A 21,768-nucleotide genomic window follows, 5' to 3' on the forward strand; every position below is an offset into this window, starting at 1 on the left:
ATCACAGTCTTCCATACAGTCAGCAACAGAATTCCAATAAGGAAGGGCGTCAGGCTGGGAGACATGATCTCGCCAATGTTATCACCGCTGTTTACAGGAGGTATTCCAAGGACTGAATTGGAAACAGTTGGGGATAAGAGTTAATGAAGAATGTCTAAATAATCTGTAATTCGCTGATGACATTGCCTTGCTGAGTCACTCAGGAGATGAACTGCAAAACATGATCAATGAGTTAGACAGGCAGAGCTGAACGCTGGGTCTAAAAATTAACATGCAGAAAAACAAAGGTGATGTTCAACAGTCTAGCAAGGAAACAGCAGTTCACAATTGGAAGCGAGGTGCTGGAAGTGGAGAGGGAATACGTCTACTTACGGCAAGGAGTGAACGCTGATCCAGATCATGAATGGGGTGGAGCGGTATATAGCAGGTTCTCTCAGATCATGAACGGCAATTTACCGATATCCCCAAGAGAAAAGTGTACAACAGTGGTATCTTACCGGTGCTCACCTATAGGGCAGAAACGTGAAGGCTTGTGAAAAGGGTTCAGCTTAAGTCGTGGACAAAGCAGCAAGCTACGGAAAGAAAAATGGTAGGTGTAGCGTTAAGGGACTGGAAGCGGGCAGAGTGGGTAAAGGAACAAACGCGTGCTAATGCCATCCTAGTTTAAATAAAGAGGAAGAAATGGGCTTGGGCAGGGCATGTACTGCGAAGGCAAGATAACCACTGGTCCTTAAGGGTAACGGAGTGGATTCCAAGAGAAGGCAAGCATAGCAGGGGCAACAGAAAGTTAGGTGAGTGGATGAGATTAAGGAGTTTCCACGGATATAGTGCCCGCAGCTGGCAAACGACCGGGTTGATTGGAGAGACATGGAAGAGGCCTTTGCCCCACAGTGGGTGCATTCAGGCTGACGATGAAGATGATGATGACCCTTTCACTACAGAGCAATTCCAATGTGTCCTCGGTATTTTGTTTAAAGAGCCCCAGGTGGTCAAAATTAGCCTGGAACCCACCATTAAGACGCAATTTTTCTCTTTTTTGGCTTTCTCCTTCACCACCTTCCCTTGAAGTTTCTACCAAAAAGTGAGACAGTTCCAGTGCTTTTCTTTTCCTCATAACCATCAAAGATTTGGATGGCTGTCCATGTTGGAACAGATACAGTGCTGCTGTGCAACTGTACTGGTGTCGCCAAGCAGCCAAGTGGTGCACAGGACACAAGGGCTAACATGATTCAGGGTTGGCCTGGTCAGCCTCCCTTGTTGAGCTGGAAGCACCAGTGGACTGAAACGAACCCTTCAAGGCACCTCAGTCCGACAGCTCCTTGTGGATGGCAACATACCTTTGATACACTCAGCTTAAATGGCTTAGCAAAGGCCCCCATACAGCATCGCCATAGCAACTATTACCCTACACCAGCATGCTGTTCAGGTACAGCCATGCTCAGTCACCCCAAGACTGGGAGGGATAACACGACAATGGTCATGAAATCCACTGTGCCTTTGACACACACATTTGTGGGCACAGTTGCCATTCAGCCTGTGCAAAGGATTGCAACTGCCGGCTTCTTCCCCGGCTGTGGTATGAGGATGCCAGTTTAGACAATGATTGGCTCAAAAGAAGTTTCACCTCTTCCCATGAGGAGAGACTGAAGAGAGAAACAGTTTAACGCCTGCCAGTCCCGCACTTGGGGGGAAAAGCATCCACTGGGTCATGTATGTAAACAGGCAATGAAAAGAAAATTTCACAGACGATTTAGCAAGGCTAAGCGTGGAATATCGTGCAGTAGCAGTTGACTCGATTCTTGATTATGGTGAAGGTCAAGTCAGGGTCATGTAAGGACACATCTGAAAATTCCACGACATGCCAAGACATGCCACTGTCAAGGTCACGTCAAGGTATGTCACGACACGATATAACTGTGGTATGACATGGTAGACTGTGAGCTGACATGGTATGACTTAGCTGCAACTCGTCATGTATCAGATGCTTCAGGGACGCATTTACGTGCGCCCGAAATCCATAAAGTGTGCCTAGTAGTGCTACTGCACTAAAAAAGAACAGCTCGCAGGACATTTACAACTGCTTAACCTTTTATACAACAGCAGGACACATGTTTTCCAACTTGCTTCAAATGCCGGCAAACAAAGAACGGTAGACCTACGTACCGTATTTTTGCGTGCTGAACATTTCTGAACTATCAAACTGTGTTATGTTGCACTAACCGGCCTCCTTCGTGTTCTGTGAGTCTTTACAGGCATGGTTGTACAGGTTGACATGGCCCATTTTGGTGGGAAAAAAAATGGAAAACTTTTTGAGCCTTTTCAATTAGTTAACTGCCTCATAATACTTCTTGATGTAATTTTCAGGTATACGTCAGTGAAGTTTTCTGATACGTTGAAAGACTGCCACATATCAGATTTCAGGTCTTATTAGAAATCATTCGTCCAAATGTGTACCTGTTTTTTCCTACAAAACCAGTAGTCGAGGCAGCTTGAAAGTGACTTCATTCAATTTCCAGAGTCATTCTGAGTGCAATTTTACCATGTGTACGCATGTGAGACATACACACAGCTTGCACCTCATCAAGGGGTGACATCAAATTCAGCAACAGCTGTAGGCCACACTGTTTACCCTCCTCTCTGGTAGAGTGCATGACACCAACTTCAAACCACTCAGTATGGTGCAATGCATCTCTGTCGCTCTCCCTCTCATCTCCTTCTTGCACTCCTTACACCAACACTGCAGCCATGCCCTTAAGGGAACGCAGTTCTCAGCAAAATTTTGTTTTTGAAGTATATACATGAAACTTTTCGAGTATATTAGAAATAATTTTACAACTGCTGTGACAAAATTTCACTGTTGTACCATTTTCTAATATATGTATATCTTTTCTCTGAACCTTGTGAAAAGGCTGCAGACTTAAGAAAATGTGGTACAAGGCTGGTTCAACACTCATTACATTTCTACTGGTGTGCTACACGTCAGGACGTCCAAGGGATTTTTTTTTTTTTTCACAAAGCACAAAATCTGGTTTCGAATTTTTGTGATGCAGTGTCCTCTGACATATCTAGAGTGAGAAGAAAATTTGATACAAGAAACTTAAAATTCACAACTTTGAAAAAGAACGAATGTCTTGACCTGCACTATGGTCCTGCCCATGAAACACTTCTATGAAGCGTCTTCAAGCAACTCGAAACATCTAGCAGCACCTAACTCGAGATTCAAACGTTCAAAAAACATCTCAGCAATGAAGGTTTGTCCACAAACATTTTAAAACTGTACTGACAAAAGAGGTTTCTTCACAAACATTTTAAAAACATACGACAAAAGACGTTTACTCACAAACGTTTTCAAAACTTCTCTGAATATACGTTTTCCACGCAACGTTTTCAATATTTCTCTGACAAGAAGTTTAGGCATGAAACTGCAGGTATCAAACTTCTCAGTGTAAGAGAAATTCGGAAGGCAGCCCCTGCAAAGCAAGCATCCAGTTCCAGTTTTAATGCCAATCAATTTAATTTTTTTTATTTGACACTTATATAATAAACTATGGCAGAGACTTATGAAGCGGGTTTTCATGCCTCATTTGCATGTGTATTCATGCTGCAAAGAGCAGCTACCTGCCCTTTGCGGTTCGAGCCATACTGCACATATCTCAGCAAACAAAATCTGCAGCTCTAAAAAAAGCATGAGCACTAAACCTAATGAAATAGCTCCCACTGGTTGATTTTATGAGAGGGTTCTAAATATATAGCATACTGATCTTGAGACTATAGGCTTCATATAAGGAGCCATTTCCAAAAAATAAAAATGTCTAAATATGTTTTTAACGAGTTCTTACGAAGAAGTTTTCTAGATCATTTTTGACGGAGCATTAGCAGGCATATAACCCCTCTTTTTGCCTCATTGTCTACAGAACACCTGAAAATAGATTTCTTCTAGACATTACCATACACTTTTGTAGACATCTGTTACACGGTGCATAGCCCTTCTTGTGTTTCGTGGGTATGAGTGCAACAGAACTGATGGGGGTCAAGTGGTCAAAATATGTGAAAAAGTTAAAAAATCTGCTCTGCACGATATGTATCTAGGCAGAAAATCATAACAGATAAAAACGCCCACTGTCTGAACGCTTCCCCGCAATGCAGAGTTGCCACGGTCTTCGAAACATTTTTTTTACAGTCCTTCCCTGTTGATTTCAGTAATAAATTTTTGGGACAGCATCAGAAAAATGAGGCATACAAGTGGATACCACAATTTTTAAAAAATCAATTTTTTGGCCATTTCTTGGGATTTTCCCCTTTAACACCTGCTGTCTTGTCCTTCCCTCCGTGCCCTTGCCTGATTTACACCATTCAAGATGCCAGTAACGACGCATAACCAACTGGCCCCAAAAAGTGCTTTGGCCTCAACAGATATCACTGTTAAAAATCCCAAGCCTTCCGCCTTTGCTCATTGCAAATGAGTGCACGCACCTGCGATGGGGGGTCCCATGAGGCCTGCGACCCCCTGGATGAGGAGAAGCAGGCCGTAGGCCCCCGTGAAGTTGTCCAGTGAGATGAGGTTCACCAGGATGACGGGCACCAGGGTATAGTTGGCTGAGATGGCAAAGCCATACAGAGAGCTTAGCAAGGCCAGTGCCGGGTAGCCGCTCACCAGGGGCAGCACGGCAATGGCCGCCCCGCTCACGGCTGTCAGCAGGCTGTACAGCAGCGAGGGCTCCAGCCATGACTTGTCGCCCAGGTAGCCCACAATCACCTGCACGGTCCGCCCGACTACCATTCAGCTCAGAAACACCAAAACTGTGGCACACTGGGATGCCACCATTTCCAGTGGCATCCCTGGGTGTAGTGGGTGACATTCGGTGAAAGAAATATTGGGATGTGAGTGACGTGGTCCGACGAGATGTGACCCACTGCTGACAGTGGTGTCATCAGCTAGACAGCCACACTAGGAATGGGCGGCCAGCTGGCTACCCTATCTAAGGTGAGCAAGGTATTTTTGAAAGGTAGCTCTGTAGGTGACGCTGTGACCGTTACCATCAAGTGCCCACACATGCACAAGAAAATTGTGTTTGAAGAAAGAAAAGACACATTAACTGTCCCAATTCTTTGTGGACACCTCAACTGCATCATGGGGAAATTGTTTTTGAGGAAGGAAAAGACACAGTAACTGTCTCACTTCTTTGTGGACACCTCAACTGCACCATGGGGTACTGGATAGAGGAGGAAGTGAAAGAAGAAAGAGAGAAAGGGATGTCTTAGTGGGGGGCTCTGGAATAATTTCGACCACCTGGGGATCTTAAACATGCACTGACATCCCACAGTACACGGGCGCCTTTTTTGTTTCACTTCTATCAAAACACAGCAGTCGCGGCACAGTTTAACCAAGGTACTCCTGCTTGGCAGCTGAGCACCTTAACCACTGAGCCACAGCAGTGGGTCAGAGCAAAGGGTTTGCCACATATGCAGACGGCGAGCCACCCACATGTGCCGATGATCAGTAAGTCACTGGCTAAAGGGCGGCAGCTAAATTTCGGTCAGTGACCACAGCTCTGGCGTCCGTTGAACTAGGTGATATGAATGACACTTCGACAGAGTCCTACACTGCGTCGCATATGGATGCCGCTTGCCAAAATTCCCATTTGGCCTTGTAATAACCTGCTGGTGTAAAAGTGTTAGAGACAGGCTATCGTAACGGCAAAAAAAAATTTGGCAGGTGCCATCTGTATGCAACACAGCACAGAATAGGAGATTTTGTGTTGATACCTTGTTCGTCTGACCTAGTTCACGAGACGCTAATACCGTGTCCACTTCTGATGGATAGAACTGCATGAGTCTCGTGACTAAGTTCACGGTATAGCATTATCAACCGGGCAAGGTGTGGTGTCATTCTATTACGAATGCAAAGGCTTTCGCTGTTTCCAGAAGGCACTGGGTAAGGTCAAACTTGAGACGTGCTCATGCATGCGGGTGCTCAACTCTAAGCCATCCGCAAAAGATGGCAAGATCCTTAAGTTATGGTCTGTGAGATAGAAGCTGGCTATGAAAGAGGCATTAATCAAATTTGCAGTTCATGGAAAACCACAAATCGCAAAATCATTAGTCGGAAATGCACAAGGACAAACCAGCTAGTGCTCATCACCTGCATTACCATGAATGTGTAATCGCGTTTTTTTTTTTTCCCTTCAGTCCAGAGTTGTCACAAACACATGGGCAGAAGCAGAAACAAAGCAAACTCACACACCCACACTTAGTTCAGGCGCCTGCCCCATATGCTACAGTCGTGGTTTCATCTTGCCCATACAACTTCTTCATCCCGGAATGATGTACTATCATACTAAATATGAGCTGCAACATGCCTGTTCACCACTCCAATGAGTATCGGAAATGGTAGTTTTAGCACTGTTGGTAGTACCTCACTCACCAAATTCACGAGAAAACACTTCATTTTCTACATTTCTACTCTGCAGACCATGACAAAATTTGGAAGACATGTTCCTTATTAGTTATACGGCCAAAAGCTGGAAATTAGTTCTTTGATCAAAATCAAATTTTTTCTCTGCATTCTCCTTTAAGCTACCAGTTGTGATGTCTCTTTTTGGTTTGCTTTCTCGAGATTCACCCTCCCTGGTTAGTTACTGTAATGGGGCCCCGAAACACATAATAAGTGCATTGTTTTGCATGTTGGTAGCATAGAATGAGTTATAGAGAGGCTATTAGCATCGGTCATACCGTGTATACTGTAAAATTCCCTGAGTGACGCACTAATTTGTTTTATACGGAAACAAGCTGACACAAAGGTTCTTGATGGTATCACTCTCCAGTAAGTAAGCATGTTAAAAAATAGAAACAACGATTTAATCCTATTTTAATAGTAAGGAATAGCATTTATTTCATTTTTAAAAAAAGAGAGAGATTAACAAAATGCATAACAAATCAAATATCTTCGAAAAAATGCTAAAACAAACTGCAAATCAAACTGAACATTTTCACATACGAACTAAAAGGAAGATGCATGCGGAAACAAACATTTTTAAATGTGAGATATTTCTATCTACTGATAGTAACCGCAACAGTGTGGGACCTGAACTTTAGCGTCACAAGTGCGATTCTCTCTCAGCAAGTCTATTCAGACGAAGCGCAGATTACAGAAACCTCAGTTTGTAGAAGTGAAAGAGCGACAAACCTATAAGTAACACTGGAAAGTCAACCTCAAGTTTGTGCACGATGCTTCAGCGTTGTTTCACTGCTTTACAGAGTTTATTTTCGTTTGGATGAGGGACACTTGCATCTCGGCGTCAGCCAACACTTTGTTTTTTCACCTCAAGCTCTTTCACAGAAGCGGCAGCATGCTTCCTTTCCCGTTCCTTCATCAGTGCATTGGCCCTTTCTGCCTCTCGTCCTCTCCAGCTCCTCCTTCCACCGTGCGTTCGCCCCACGGACCATTTGAAGCATCCTCTTGGTAAGCTGAACTTTAGCAACTCCTCTTGCCGACATTACAGCGTTATACATGATTTGCTGAGCGACCAAAGATTGCTCCTTCTGATTTTCAACAAGGCATTCCTTGTTAACAGAAAATCCCCGCTCGACACACGCTTTTCCGTGCGAAAGAGGCAGAATCAACTTGACAAATGTGAACAGTTCTTTGTTCGAACCACAGATGCCTGCCCAAAGGGCATCCAGCCGATGCGTGCTCCTATTGAAATTTTTCAATGCCACTTGCATCGAGGCTAGGGGACATACGTGCTTGTAGCACCACATCGCCCGGTCAGCTTATGTTCCTGTCATCCAATGGTGCTCTGTTAGAACTTCAAGTGCATGATTTAGACACCGTTCCCCGAGATCGGGAATCAGCGCGCACGCGTGACCCAGAAATGGCGATCCCCTCACCGGCTTGAACCTCAATGGCGACCTCTCCGCTATCTTTTTGGCGCAGTTCTTCACGAAAGTGGCGCAGTCCCTTCTGAACCCTAGGATAACCGAATCTGAAAGTTTCGGAGCCTTTCGGAATACATTCTTCGTAGCAAACCCAAGGACAACCTTGGGCGCCGTAACTACATTTGCAGTACAGTCCATGTCCACCTTGATGAACTTCAACGGACTGTCTGGCGTCATTATTACTTCTTTCTTTACTATTCTACTCATTAGTGATCATAGAAGGTCTCCAATGCTGCGCCAAGAAATGGAAGCATAGGCGAATCAGTCTGGAACTGAGCCAGGAACGGCTGCAGTTCCTCTGCGATGCCAAGCATAAAGGTTAGCTTTGCAGCCAGCAGAGGATCGCGAATGGCTGTTTCGACCACCCAGTAACTGGAGCCGGTCGGTCGGTTGTTCTCGTTTCGGCACGACTCGACGTACACTTTTAGGTACGACAGAATCTCAATAGCTCTTGAAATTACACAAACATTTTCAAGCCACCGCACAGCGCAAAACTTCACAGGGTAAATGTTGCTCCCAGTTATGCGTGCGTATTCAGTGCATCAGTCAGGTACACCTTTGAATATGTAGTACAAAGCATGAAGAAATTCCACGAGTTGCCAACCTGTTGCCCTGTGTCCGGTTTTGAAGGCGCCATTCACAACATGAAGGCCACAGCTACCAACTTCGAGAATACGATGGCCACCGCTGGATTCACAAAGTTCGTGTTTGATCTGACGGAGAAATTATATATTTACATTTGGCCCATCCAGTGAGATCTGAAGAATTTTTGATCGGGAGAGTCCATCTGTGGAAGTATTAAAAGCGGACACCAATTCTTGCGCCTGCGAGCGCCCTAGAAAGCATGACGTCAAGTAGCGCGCTTTCACACTCTGCTCTGCATCTGACAAAAAGCGAACCAATACGCTTATTTGCTCCATTTGTGCAACTTTGCTTAACGATTCGTCAAACGTCATGACGAGGTGGGAGGCTTGGCTTGCTTCCGACAAGAGGTTCTCCTTGGAAAAAGGTGCGAGGCCATAGACAATAGTATATCCTACCTTGTTTTCGCTACGCTGCATTTTCTTGGCAGTAGCTAATGATGGGAACCTCAAAGGGAACAGAGAAGCTGATGCCGCGGCAGCACGGAGTGATCTCTGCGTCATAACAGCACTGGGGCACCACATCACTTCAGCATTTATGACCTCTAAGTCCCGCTGAAAGATATCCTTTGCTGTACGATCGGGTTGGACGTCCGTCGCAGTAATTGAAGCACTTCAAGGATGCGCAGAAACTGACGGCACTGGCCCGGCATTGGTCACAACGGTGGCCGGTGGTGTCAAAAATGAGGCTACAAAGGGTGTCCCGGCTCTGGTAATGGCCAGTCGGTGCTTCTTACTTCCGGCGTGACTTGTCACCACTCTTCTTCCCTTGTTGCGGAGCGAAAACTGCTTTCTGCATAGCGCATAGTACGCAGGTTACTTTTGACGGGCCTGATCCAGGCTCCAAGCTTGCAATGTTTCGCATTCGTCCAGTCCTGGACGAAAGTACACTTGAAGGCACACACAGCTTGCCTGCGGCACCACAGCAGTTAATAAGAGTACGTCGGTTCAAAATGGAGCAGCTAAGCACGGACAGAATTCGTTGCTTTGCTAGCGTCGGCATATCGCGAAAAGGTGCGAAACTACTTCCCTTAGGAACCGTAGTAAGTGCGCGCTCTGCCGTCGGCCACAGTGCCGGGGAAGCGCGGGAAAGTGTCCGCTTCCGACATAGTACGCTTCGAAATTGGAAGTGCCACTTGCGCAGCAAAACTTTTTGCTGCCTTGCTGGGATGCTCCACTTGACAGCACAACGTTGGAGGCCAGCGGTCGCTGAGGAGAGGACGCATAACATCGCACTGGACAATCTGTGCAATGCCAGTCCGCACCGTTTACACGAGGCAGCATTCTCATGACTTTAGCTCCTTTTATGTAGAACTGCAGCTAATTTTCCCTGATATAAGCAGAAATCTCCCGAGTTTTCCATGAGTTTTTCTAGACTATCCAAATTTACTGAGAATTCCCAGTTTTCACGGATTTCCCATTTGGTAGATATGCTGTCAGCAACACTAAACCAACCATCAATTTTCTGACAGGGAGGTTCTTAAAAAAAATTCCGCTATAAATGAACAACTTCGTGTGTCTGCCGGTTAAGAAGAACTTTCACAAAGACCATGAACCATGCCGACTCTACAACGGTACTCACTGAGCGTCCATGCGGTGCTCTTGAAACAAGTAACAAAAAAAAAAATGTACAGATGATCAAGACGATTTATGTCGCACAGTATACATTAGCATTAGTGCTCTTCTGGACAAAGCCTGCTGCTCACTGGTTCAGACTGCGCGAGTGGAAGGCACGATCCAGTCTACCAAAGAGTGTGTGACAGGCCATACCTCCATTCCACTCTCCCGATACAATCTAGCAATCACAGTGTGACATGCCGTACTCCCTCTCCACTTTCCCCATCCCTCGACTCTGATTAGTGACTGTGGTGCCACCCCACCCTTTTGCCACCCCTCGCCTCGACACCTCTCCCACCTTCCCTTTTTCTCTCCTCTCCTTTTTGCCTTCAGCCAACCAAGACTACCGCCACCAATGGCACACACTTTTTGCAATAATGGGCAACTAACATAGTGTGGTGAAGAGACCGTTTCCACTCACCACACCGAGCGTGTTGAGGATGCCGATGAAGGAAATAAGGAAAGAGGCGCGGTCTTTGTCAACACCCAGCTGGATGGCACTGTCGGGCAGGTACATGTATGGGTTGTCGACGCACGCATTTAGCAGAAAGTTGGAGACACAGAGCAGCGTGTAGCGGCCGTTGAGGAAAAGCCGCACATCCATGGAGTCCAGCAACACCTCCTTCAGGTCACTCAGCCACTGGCAAGCCTGCAGTGCATCGTGTGTGGCGATCAACTCATTCGTCAATACCCTACACCAAGATGGACACCAAAATCGACTCTGAGGACAGTACAATCTAAAGACGAATACGCCTTTATGGCATTGAAAGAGGAGTAAGGCTCCGTTTTTACTCCGTTCTGTTTAGACAGTATGCTCCCATACTCACGCCACGTAGATTCCCGTAAATGGCTGAGTCAGCAGACTTTGCGTTCCTCATACTCAGCTGAACATGAATGAGTTACCTGCAACACTGCTCTGTTTCTCAGTTTTTCAGGACGTTCAATTTCGTACCGAAGTGTTCTTGTCACAGCACCAATGTCACAGTAACCTGTCCTATACAAAGGTAATTTTAATGAGAAAGCAGTGCTAGTGTTAGGTGTTTGTTTGTTTAATTATTTATTGACTTACGCACACTGCAGTTCCCTTTCCTGGCTCATGCAAGAGGGGCATGAAATAGATACCAAAGTGCAATACATCAATGCAAGAACATAGCACTGCAGGCAGTTAACAGTGAACAAAATTAATCTGACCACACCAGATGCTCAAACTCCTCCATAAAATTTGATTCAGAACACTATAGCTGAATTTTTGCAGGAAAATACTAAAGCAGAAGCAGGTGTCAGAGAGAACTGGTGGGTATGTCTGATAGTTCTAGAACTAAAACACGTTACATGTTTCAGGAAAACTATTTTGGCCTTACCAGGTAGACGACGAGGTAAAAATGCAAGCTTATTACTCTTTTCATTGTCTTATAGTCCAGGGATGTTATGTACTGCATAACAATAGTGTGCAACACTGCATATGCACTCATATGCAATAATGAAGTATACTGCCTCTTGTGCTCTGGAACAATCTGCCTTCCTATTTTACAGTACTTTTAGCTTGCTTACATCCTTTCTATTGTGGGGATGCAACGCAATTGCAGCACAGAGTTTCAATCAGACAAGCATGCACTTTAGTTATTGCTCATAGGCGTATTTGGAGGCTTCTGTTGAGAAACCACAGCTTTTGAAGAGGGGGGCATAAATATTGGATATGCGCTCTGACCAAGCCAGCTTGATAGCTGTCGCCACATTGGTACTCAAATTCGCCGACTTCTGGAACTGGACAGGTATATGCAATGAGTAGGTATACACACTGGAAATTTTCTTCCTAGTCAAATGAGAAGTACCATCCTATGAGTACTAAGATCCAACATTAATCGGAAGAAAAGTTCACGATAAGTGACAGGAGTGTTTCTGGATAATAAGTCCTTAAATCAATATAACAACTTTATGGTTACACCATTAGGCACATCATGAATTAAATACCACATTTGCACAAATGTAATGTGACAGCAGACATAATGCAAGAGAGAAGTTTTAGCCATTAGGAAAATGAAAAAAAAAATTGCGGCAATTATAATGCGAGCTCCAACTGCTTCAGGCAACTAAAGCCAGAGGCTATGTGTGAGCACTTGCAGCAAAGCCAACTAGACTACACACTGAAGTGCATGGCCTCCTATGCAATAGAAGCTGCTGTCACCGCCCTGCCAATGCTGCTCCATGATGCGCACTGCTCGGTCTTACAGCCATGCGCCCGCTATCTCTTATTTACTCCATGTGACTCTTTCACAGTCTTTCGTTTCTCAACAGCCAGCGCCAATTTCTTTCCAAGTTCATAGCCACTCTCTTTTTTATCCACACAGGGCATGCATTTTGCATCTGTGACCCAAAGTTGTTGAAAAGTTGGCTTTCTATTGCAACTCTTGAGCCTGGCAGTTGAGCCCCATCATGAGAGTGACAAAAATGTTCTGCAATCGGCGACATTCATGACCTAGAGGAGGCGCCTCAATAATGGCAGCTTAAGGAGAACCGACTCTCATCAGGTGGAAGGACGCCAACAGATACCATAATAAAAAAAGCATCAGGGAATTGTTTCTTTTTCATTTGTTGTGTTGATCATTACGACATTGGTAGTGCAATCATTTTATGCCCAAGAGAGAATTGATTAGAAAGCAAAATTTCCCTACCCCTGCCTGTCATCAGGTTAAGTAGAATACGGCTTGTTTTTATATCACTGATTGACTTGTGCTTGTTTGGTGACAGCAACCACCACCTAGACACCAAACAGTTCTTTTTTCATGGGTGCAAACAAATACAGTTGGGCCTTTTTACAGAGAACACGTAAACAATGGTACAATAGTTCGATATAGCTGAAATTCGTAATATAAAATTTTGTAAAAAAATTTCAGGGGGACACTTACCCTGCGCATAAAGGGTATGATGAGATCGTGTTAATGGGTCCATTAAGCAGCACGGGGTCCTCTTTGCATATCACTTTGCAGACAGAGATACAGTTATTTGTATGTGAGAGATCTCTAATGTCTCCAATGCTATCGCATTAGAGACCCCTCCTGCACGAGTACTCCTTCTCTGTCGCCTAGGTTCTGCCTACATGCCCATATATGTGGAATTAGCCATTCTCTACTTTACATTCATACATTCTGAGAAGCACTCCTGCCCCGGCAAGTGGCTGTTTCAAACACGGCCACCAGTGCGGCTTGTGAGAGGTCTCTCTCTCCGAGCAACCTCTCACAACCAATCATTAATTTATCTGTCACCTGCCACGGGGGGAGGTTGTGATGACATCACAAGGTCATGTGACCTAGGTGGCAGGTGGGCTGCCTGCTTTTGTCGATCACAATGCTGCCGACAATGCCGAGGGCGCTGCACGTGGCCACCGCAGTGGCTCAGTGGTTATGATGCTCGCTGCTGACGCAAAAGACGCAGGTTCGATTCCAGCCGCAGAGGTTGCATTTCGAAGGAGGCGAAATGCTAGAGGCCTGTGTACTGCGCGATGTCAGTGCATGTTAAAGAACCCCAGGCGATCGAAATTATCCAGAGCCCTCCATTACGGTGTGCTCATAGCTTGAATCACTTTGGGACTAAGCCCCATAAACCGTGAACCGTAAAAATGCACATAAGAGCAGTGAAATTTAGTCAGTAAATGAACGGAAACTCAGGCAATCCTTGCGAAAGGCAGGAAGTCCTCTTAGAAACTTTAGAGCAGTTTTGAAGGCCCTCGTGGCAATTCCGCAGGCCACAAAAGCCGAGCACCAGTTGGGTTGGGCTCCCCGCATGGCACCACCAGCACGCAACGACACAGGCCAAACACTAGCTATGGTGGCTTCCCCGCATTACAGCTGTGTCGTGTGGAAAAAGGTACATCAGAGCAAAAGCTATCGTCGTTTCTACCACCTCCGTGACAGCCGGCAAGAGTGCAGGAAGGTTCCTGCTATGGTACAACCGCCCACGCCACTACTTGCGGGTCGCTGTCGACTGGTGTGAGACGCGAACACAAACTGACCGCTTGGCTAACAACCCTCCCCACTGCTGTATCTTGCGTGGCACTGTTAAAAGCGCTCATTTGTGTAGTGCAGCGAAGCCTTCCACCTGTCATCCGAGCAGACAGCGTTTGATGCTGAGGAGTTCGCTTTATGGCCAGCTGTGGCCGATAAATAAAATAAGAATTGCATGTTTTTGTTAAAAATATATAGGAAGAGTTCAATGTAGCCAATAATTCATGATATCCACATCCACTATATCATTGTTCGACTGTAAACAAGGGACAAGAAAGAATTCATTGGCTGGCGTTTTCAAACTGCTTGGCATGATCATAGGGGAGCAGACAGTCAATGTGCACATTTGGGAGAATTTAAAATCCAATGATTTCAAGGGTGAAATCCCTTCTGCAGCAGAGGAACAACAAAACAGATGCACAAATCTGTACATTTAGCCCTATACTCCATTTCATACATAGCAGGCAACGCTGCCGAAGCTAGCACGCCTGTTCACGCAGGCTAAGTCCACGCTAAAATAGTAGTTCGCTATACGACTGCAGTGAGCGTAGACATATTCCGCTGCGGAAAATCTTGAGTAGCGTGAATGGCAAACTCCTGCACTTCATTTTTCCTCTAGCCATATGTTCGTACTGTGACTCATCGAGACTTCATGAAGCAAGAATTACATGTGGCGGTATGATACGCGGTTTGCAGGGTGAATCGCTCCTGCTCAATCCACGCCCAAAATGTAGTTCACCTTCAGTGAACATTACAGCCAGAGGGCCCTAACACTGACTGCCTAACAGCTTCTACCGTGATTTTCAAAGCTACCACGTCATTTTATTCTGCTCTTTGTTTTCGTCCCAACACTGACCGAAGTATCAAAAAGAACAAATGATATGTGGCAGAGTAGTATGGTTTCGCGGACGTACTACTTCCGCAGCCTTCGCAGCATTGCCTGCTATGTGGGAAATGGAGTACAGTGGTCAGCCAGATGCGGCAACTGTCATGCTGTATACACAGAAAAAACAAGCAAGTTCACAAACTTAGGTCCATTGCTTCTTGACATTTAATATTAATGATTTCGTGGTTAGTCCTTCCCCTGAATTATTAACCATGTGCAACTGTAAAGAAGACTGCAGATTTCTAGGCGTGAGCACTGGTAGAAAGCGTGAAGAACAACGACAAATTTTCTGGCACACTTCCTTCGGAACAGGTTTGCTTTCTGCACTGCATGCTTTTGGCTCATTCTTTATAAGCAGTAAAAAGATGTAATGAATGTAAGGCTGGCCTGACACCGCACTTCATTCTGTCCGAACCTTACCATGAGCCCTTCTTAGCGGCTGATCCCAGAGAAATCCAAGGCGCCGGACAAAAGCCAAAAAAAGAATCGGAACGAAATGTAATTTCAATGAAACCTTAATATCATCCCAACTATGAGTAACACAGCCCCATCTCACTATGCACGTTATGCGCTAACCACGTCCACCTTTAGTGAGACAGTTATGCAATAAACTGCTTGCACTTGAAAGGTGCCCGTTAGTCGTTTGTGCTTAGCGATGTGTATCAAAGGAGTATAGACATCAAATTTTTGCTTGCGTATTTTCTTCTTTCAGTTGTGTGTTAAGACATTCATATGCAGCATGAATCATTCCGTGGTATTCACCTAACCGATAAATAATTTAGAATTGAATTTCTTCTTAATGCTATTTCGGTTTCATCAACTGAACAATGGCTGTGGTGTGTAGTTGATTTTTAGATGAAGTGAGGCACGAAAAAAATTTCATTGTAATCACTGATGCGTCATTTTAATTCACTAAACACTTGAGCCAGCCTGTTTCAAGAGCTGGAATGAGAGCAATGTATCAGCAGTTATATTTCCATTTTTCTAATGTCCATTCTCCATTCTAATGTCCCATGCATCATTCAAAACAAGAAACGTACAATTAAATGTTCTGTTTACATAATTATAGAGGCCCTTCTGCTATGGTCTAATTACCTTTATTAAGGCAAAAGCCTTTAATGGCTCATTGTTGTCCGTCCATCCGTAGGCGAAATCTGTCACACTATAGCTGTCAATCAAATGATGTCAATCGATAAGAAAAAGATCCTTGTGCATGGCGGGATTCGAACCAACATCCTTCCGTTCCGGAGCCAAGCATGCTAACGATTACACTACTTCCTGCAAACGCATATGTAGTTCTCCAATTGGTACGGGCAGGGACACTTTCTTTTTTGTTCTTTTTTATCGTCCCACAATAATTTTTGTCTAGCGTAAGGGCGCTGGAGAGTGTTTGCGCAAAGGCGCCGAATCAGATGGATGCCTCCCAAACTTCCTCCAGTGTCTCCAGCATTTAAGATTCACAAACAATTGTGTACTTAATCAACATCTTAACCACACATCAGTGACACAAGTAGCAACACCGCTCTAAAGGCTTTCGCCTTACTGCACTTTAGGTCAACAAAGTGCACCCCTGAATTTTTTAAACAGGGCCGGCGCCTGAAAAAGCTATGCAGGCATGGTACATGCCAGTAGAAAATTAATCTTTACGTTAACTTTCACATTATTTTACTTTTATAGCATCACTTTTAATTTAATTTTTAATGTCTTAAAGTTATTAGGACACTACACTGGAAGGCTCCGAGGTAACCTCGGAGCATCAGGCAATTTTTCAATATGCAACAAACACATCATCATCATCGTCGTCAGCCTGAATGCACCCACTGCAAGGCAAAGGCCTCTCCCATGTCTCTCCAATTAACCCTGTCCTTTGCCTGCTGCAGCGACCGTATCGCCACAAACTTCTTAATCTCATCCACTCACCTAACTTTCTGCTGCCCCCTGCTATACTTGCCTTCTCTTGGAATCTACTCCGTTACCCTCAAGGACCAGCGGCTATCTAGCCTTCGCATTACGCGCCCTGCCCAAGCCCATTTCTTTCTCTTGATTTCGACTAGGATGTCATTTAACCCGCGTTTGCTCCCTCGCCCACTCCGCCCGCTTCTGGTCTCTTAATGTTACATCTACCATTTTTCGTTCCGTAGCTCGCTGCTTTGTCCTTAGCCTAAGCTGAATCCATTTCGTAAGCCTCCATGTTTCTGCCCTATTGGTGAGCACCGGTAAGATACAGCTGTTCTGTACTTTTCTCTTGAGGGATATTGGTAAATTGCCATTCATGATCTGAGAGAACCTGCCATATGCACTCCACCCCATTCTTATTCTAGTTATTTCCCTCTCATGATCCAGATCAGCGGTCACTACCTATGCTAAGTGGACGTATTCCCTTACCACTTCCAGCACCTCGCTACCAATTGTGAACTGCTGTTCCCTTGCAAGACTGTTGAACATTACTTTGGTTTTCTGCATGTTAATTTTTAGACCCACCATTCTGCTCTGCCTGTCTAACTCATTGATCTTGTTTTGTAGTTCATCTCCTGAGTGACTCAGCAAGGCAATGTCATCAGTGAATGACAGATTACTAATGTATTTTTCATTAACTATTGTTCCCAACTGTTTCCGATTCTGGCCTCGGAATACCTCCTGTAAATAGGCGATGAACAGCATTGGCGAGATCGTGCCTCTCTGCCTTACGCCCTTCCTTATTGGAAATTTATTGCTGACTTTATGGAGGACTATGGTAGCTATACAGTTGCTATAGGCATCTTTCAGTATTTTCACATAAGGTCCTTCTACATTTTGATTTTGCAATGCCTGTATGACTGCCGTGGTTTCCACTGAATCGAATGCTTTCTCGCAATCTATAAAGGCTATATATACATATATATATTGATAGTGTGAATATGATCTATTGTGGAATGCACTTTACGAAAGCCTGCCTGATCATTCGGTTGATTGAAGTCTAAGGTTGTCTTGACTCTATTAGTGATTACCTAAGTAAATACCTTGTAGGCAACAGACAGTAAGCTGATCGGCCTGTAATTTTTCAAGTCCTTGGCGTTTCTTCTCTTATGAATTAAGATAATGTTAGCGTTCTTCCAAGATTCTGGTACGGTCGAGGTACAGTACACAACAGCGTTATTATCTCGCAGACATTCCTTTGCGTCCTCCACAGTTGAAAGTGTCAGGAAAGTGTCAGAATGCAGTAGTTACTGAGTTGCCATGGTGCTGTGGCTGGGGAAAAGAAGAAAAAATATGTGGCCCAGGAACCTATTCAGCCAGTGAGTTGACGAGTGATCCACCATGAACACGACATGCTTTTCTGTCTTGCGCCTAACTGAGGGACCGCAACCATTCTCCAGTTTTGTCAAAAATGTATAACATGCTTTTTTCAGTGAGATGTAGTTAACCTTTTAGGCAGCTTTGTTCCCAATTGTGTGCAGAGCGAACAAAGCTTTTTTAGAGAGTGTGCTGGACTCAGCAACGATTTATACATTTCAGGTGAATTTAGCATTCTTCATGTCGCAAATAAGATGCTTGTTTATGGCATATAGCAAACAGAGTTAATAAAAGTCCATGAAAAAGTGAGCGTAGTCGCACACCATTCACCATTTTTATGCAGACAGACTTTTCGATGAATAATATTATCAATTTTATTTTCGCTATTTCAAGCATAATGTGTATCTTCAGAACTGAAACTGATTCTGCTATCCTTCGCGTATACACCTGCCAAGTCCTGGCATTTTGATATTGGTACTTCCATGAATTATAACACTTTATACAAAATTTTGCACATCCCAGTAAAACATTACTCACTGGTAAATTGCACTAGCAAACTAACCAGTTGTCTTTCTTGAAGGCTAAATATACTATTTAGGCAGAAAATACAGGTTTTCGAAGCAAATGAAAAATGGTGTCTAAAAGGGTTATTGTCATAGAGAGGCTCACCCCAGGTGGACGACTGCTCAGGAAGGCAATCACACCCACCTTGTCCTCTCCGCTGATCGTCAGCATGCTGTTGCGGTAGATGTCGGGGCAGCTCGACGCCCGCAGCCGGTAGCGACGGATGTTGAGCATGGCACCGCGGTAAGTGAGGCTGCCCCGTTGGAGCCGCATGTTGCGCAAGCACGCCGAGTCAGCCCTCTGCTGCAGACGGCGCTCGCCCCATGTGCCTCCATCGCGCCCGCCTGTAGCCGGCGCAGGGGCTGTTGACGGCGGATGCACAAAGTTGGGCGGCACGCTCTTGATCGTTGAACATGGGTCGATGGTGCTCCAGATGTTGGGGTATTGCTCCAGGAGAGTGTTGAGGTGGCCACCCTCCTTGTTGTAGTTCTCGGACAGCACGTCCAGGGGAGCCCCGCGCTGGTCCGTTATGTAGGTTGGGAGTTGGATTAGCGAGCTACACAGTCTCTGGTCGCTTCCACCTGCAGGTGGCAGAGACTTCCTCTCATGCCCATTAGCATCATCGTCTTCATCGTCATCGCCGAAGAGGTCCAGGTCCCGCATGAGGGCACCAGAGATGACCATGTTGAGAAAGAAGCCTGCCAAGATAAGCAGTGTGCCCTGCCAGGCGAACGTCTCGAGCAGCCGGATGGTAAGGGGCGCAAAGACAAATGTACCGATGCCCGTACCACAGACGGCAAGGCCCGTGGCCAGCGACCGCCGCTTCTCAAAGTAGTAGGCAACACTCACGATGGACGTCACGTAGCACAGGGCCAGGCCAAAGCCAGACACGCTGAATGTGAGAAAGAGGAACTCCAGCGAAGTGCTGACGTAGGAAGCCACAAACCCGCCAGCCGCCAGGAGCGAGCCCACAATACACACGCGCCGGCAGCCGTAGCGGTCAGTCAGCGATGAGGCAATGGGACCCGTCAGCAGGGGCATGCTCAGGTAGAGAGAGCCGACCCATGCCGTCTTGCCCTTGCTCTGTTCAAAGTAGTCAATGAGGTCGACGAAGAGGATGCCAAATGACATTGATACGCCATCGGCAATCAGGTTGATCATGAAGGAGGCAAACACAACGACCCAGCCCCAGCCACCGTCAGGCGGCACAGCTCGGCGGCTACAGCCATCGCTCGAAGACGATGACGAAGATGGCACCGAGCACTGCTGGTCTAAGAGCTGCCTGCCAGAAGGCACCTGGGACTTGGGTTCTGTGTCCACTGACATGCTGACAAGAGGACACACTGAGGGGTTGCTAAAACAGGGGCCACGGGTGTCAGGTGGTGGGCGTTACACTCACGGTGGTGGGGTTTCTCGGCACTACACAAGAGGGGTTCGAGCGAGGCGGGGATGACTAGGCACTCCTCCTGTAGGTTCTTGCTGCTGTAGATTTCAGGCACTGATATACCGAGCTGCTGCAGGAGGACCAGTTTGGCCATGGGGCGTTGCAGAGCGTATGACTTGTTGCTCAGGCGCATGTGGTTGGGCGTCCAGATGTGCCGCTCCGGCGGTCTCTCTGATCTGCCACTGATCCCATCAATTCTGCACAGAGGGAGCACAGCACACACACAACGCTCAGCACCTTGCTCGACTCCGCCGAAAGATGCATCCAAACACTACTCGGCAGCCTTCCCAAGGGCTCCAACTCTGTTTTAGTTAGAACATGCTAGAACAAGAATTTTTATTGCATTAAAGCTTTTTATTCAACTAGGAGTTTTTATCGCAAATATAAATTTTTATCTTGGCCATTATATACTGTGGCGTGACGGTAATAAAATCAGTTGACAGTCTGCACATGTCTATGCCTGCACAATTCATTAACGCGAAACATTAGATGGCTCATTGCCACAAAAGCCCGGAGTCGTCCAAAAAGCGGGCGCATTACAAAACTCGAGATTGGTCGAAGCAGTGCTATGTCATCAAATGCAGGAAAATACAAAATGTTAACCAATAATAGTCAGTACTAGTACTTAAAACTGCATCATCTACAAAGGAATAGAATAAAATTAGAATAAAATTGGAATAGCATTTGAATAGAATTAGAATAAAATTGTGATTGAATTATAATAGAACTGGAACAGAATTACAATGCTTTTGCATTACTTGCACGCAAGTTCCTTAAGACCCGCCCAGTAAATTTATTCTTCATGAAAGCCATGGGCGAACTAGTCCCATAACAAGTACTGCTATAATATCTCCAATACCGGGGACAAGCAAGAAACAAAGCTTTCAAGCTTGGAAGCTGTGTAAACAAAAACAAATCTCATTCCATTTTTTAGTGATTCCAGAGCCCAGATATTGCAAGGCATAAAAGACACGAATAAATTTCTACAGCCTCAAGCAAACTATACCCAGCCCGCCAAAAGCCTCGCATGCTTGTCTTTACATCTTGACATTGACTACTGCCATAACGCAAGCACACTACCACAAGCCGACCAAGGATACCTGTCAAGCTGTCTTTAAACCTTCAGAACAAAAAAAATGGAGAAAACAAGCAGTGTTGCTCAAGCATAGATGCCATTGATGGCACATGAGGGTCCTGTTCCAAGGACAGCCATGCATGCGGCAAGCAGCCTTATCATCAAGCAAACACTGAACTGCCCTCAATGTAGAATAATGGCTAGAAAGAATGAAAGCGTGGCCAAAGACAGTTCACTATAAGCATTAGACTTCGTGTGACACACAATATCTTACTTTTTGCTCAGTATTTCATAAACAACATGGATATGACAGGTTGCGCAGGAAAAAA

The 21,768-nt window shown here is 45.4% G+C and overlaps 1 protein-coding gene across 3 annotated transcripts in view; it reads right to left on the reverse strand.

The window, feature by feature from the left end:
• Positions 1 to 21,768, reverse strand: part of LOC144101913 (monocarboxylate transporter 12-like) — a 93,409-nt gene that overhangs the window by 16,422 nt on the left and 55,219 nt on the right. For all 3 annotated transcript variants that reach the window (XM_077635133.1, XM_077635135.1, XM_077635134.1), the window contains 3 exons: positions 19,065 to 20,561; positions 10,618 to 10,845; positions 4,474 to 4,756 (listed from right to left, as the gene is read on the reverse strand). In XM_077635133.1, coding sequence (XP_077491259.1) covers positions 4,474 to 4,756; positions 10,618 to 10,845; positions 19,065 to 20,246 — 1,693 coding nt within the window. In that variant the 5' untranslated portion in view covers positions 20,247 to 20,561. The remainder of the gene's footprint in view (positions 1 to 4,473; positions 4,757 to 10,617; positions 10,846 to 19,064; positions 20,562 to 21,768) is intronic.

This window comes from Amblyomma americanum, chromosome 8 (assembly GCF_052857255.1).
Source record: "Amblyomma americanum isolate KBUSLIRL-KWMA chromosome 8, ASM5285725v1, whole genome shotgun sequence".
Taxonomy (NCBI): Eukaryota; Metazoa; Arthropoda; class Arachnida; order Ixodida; family Ixodidae; genus Amblyomma; species Amblyomma americanum.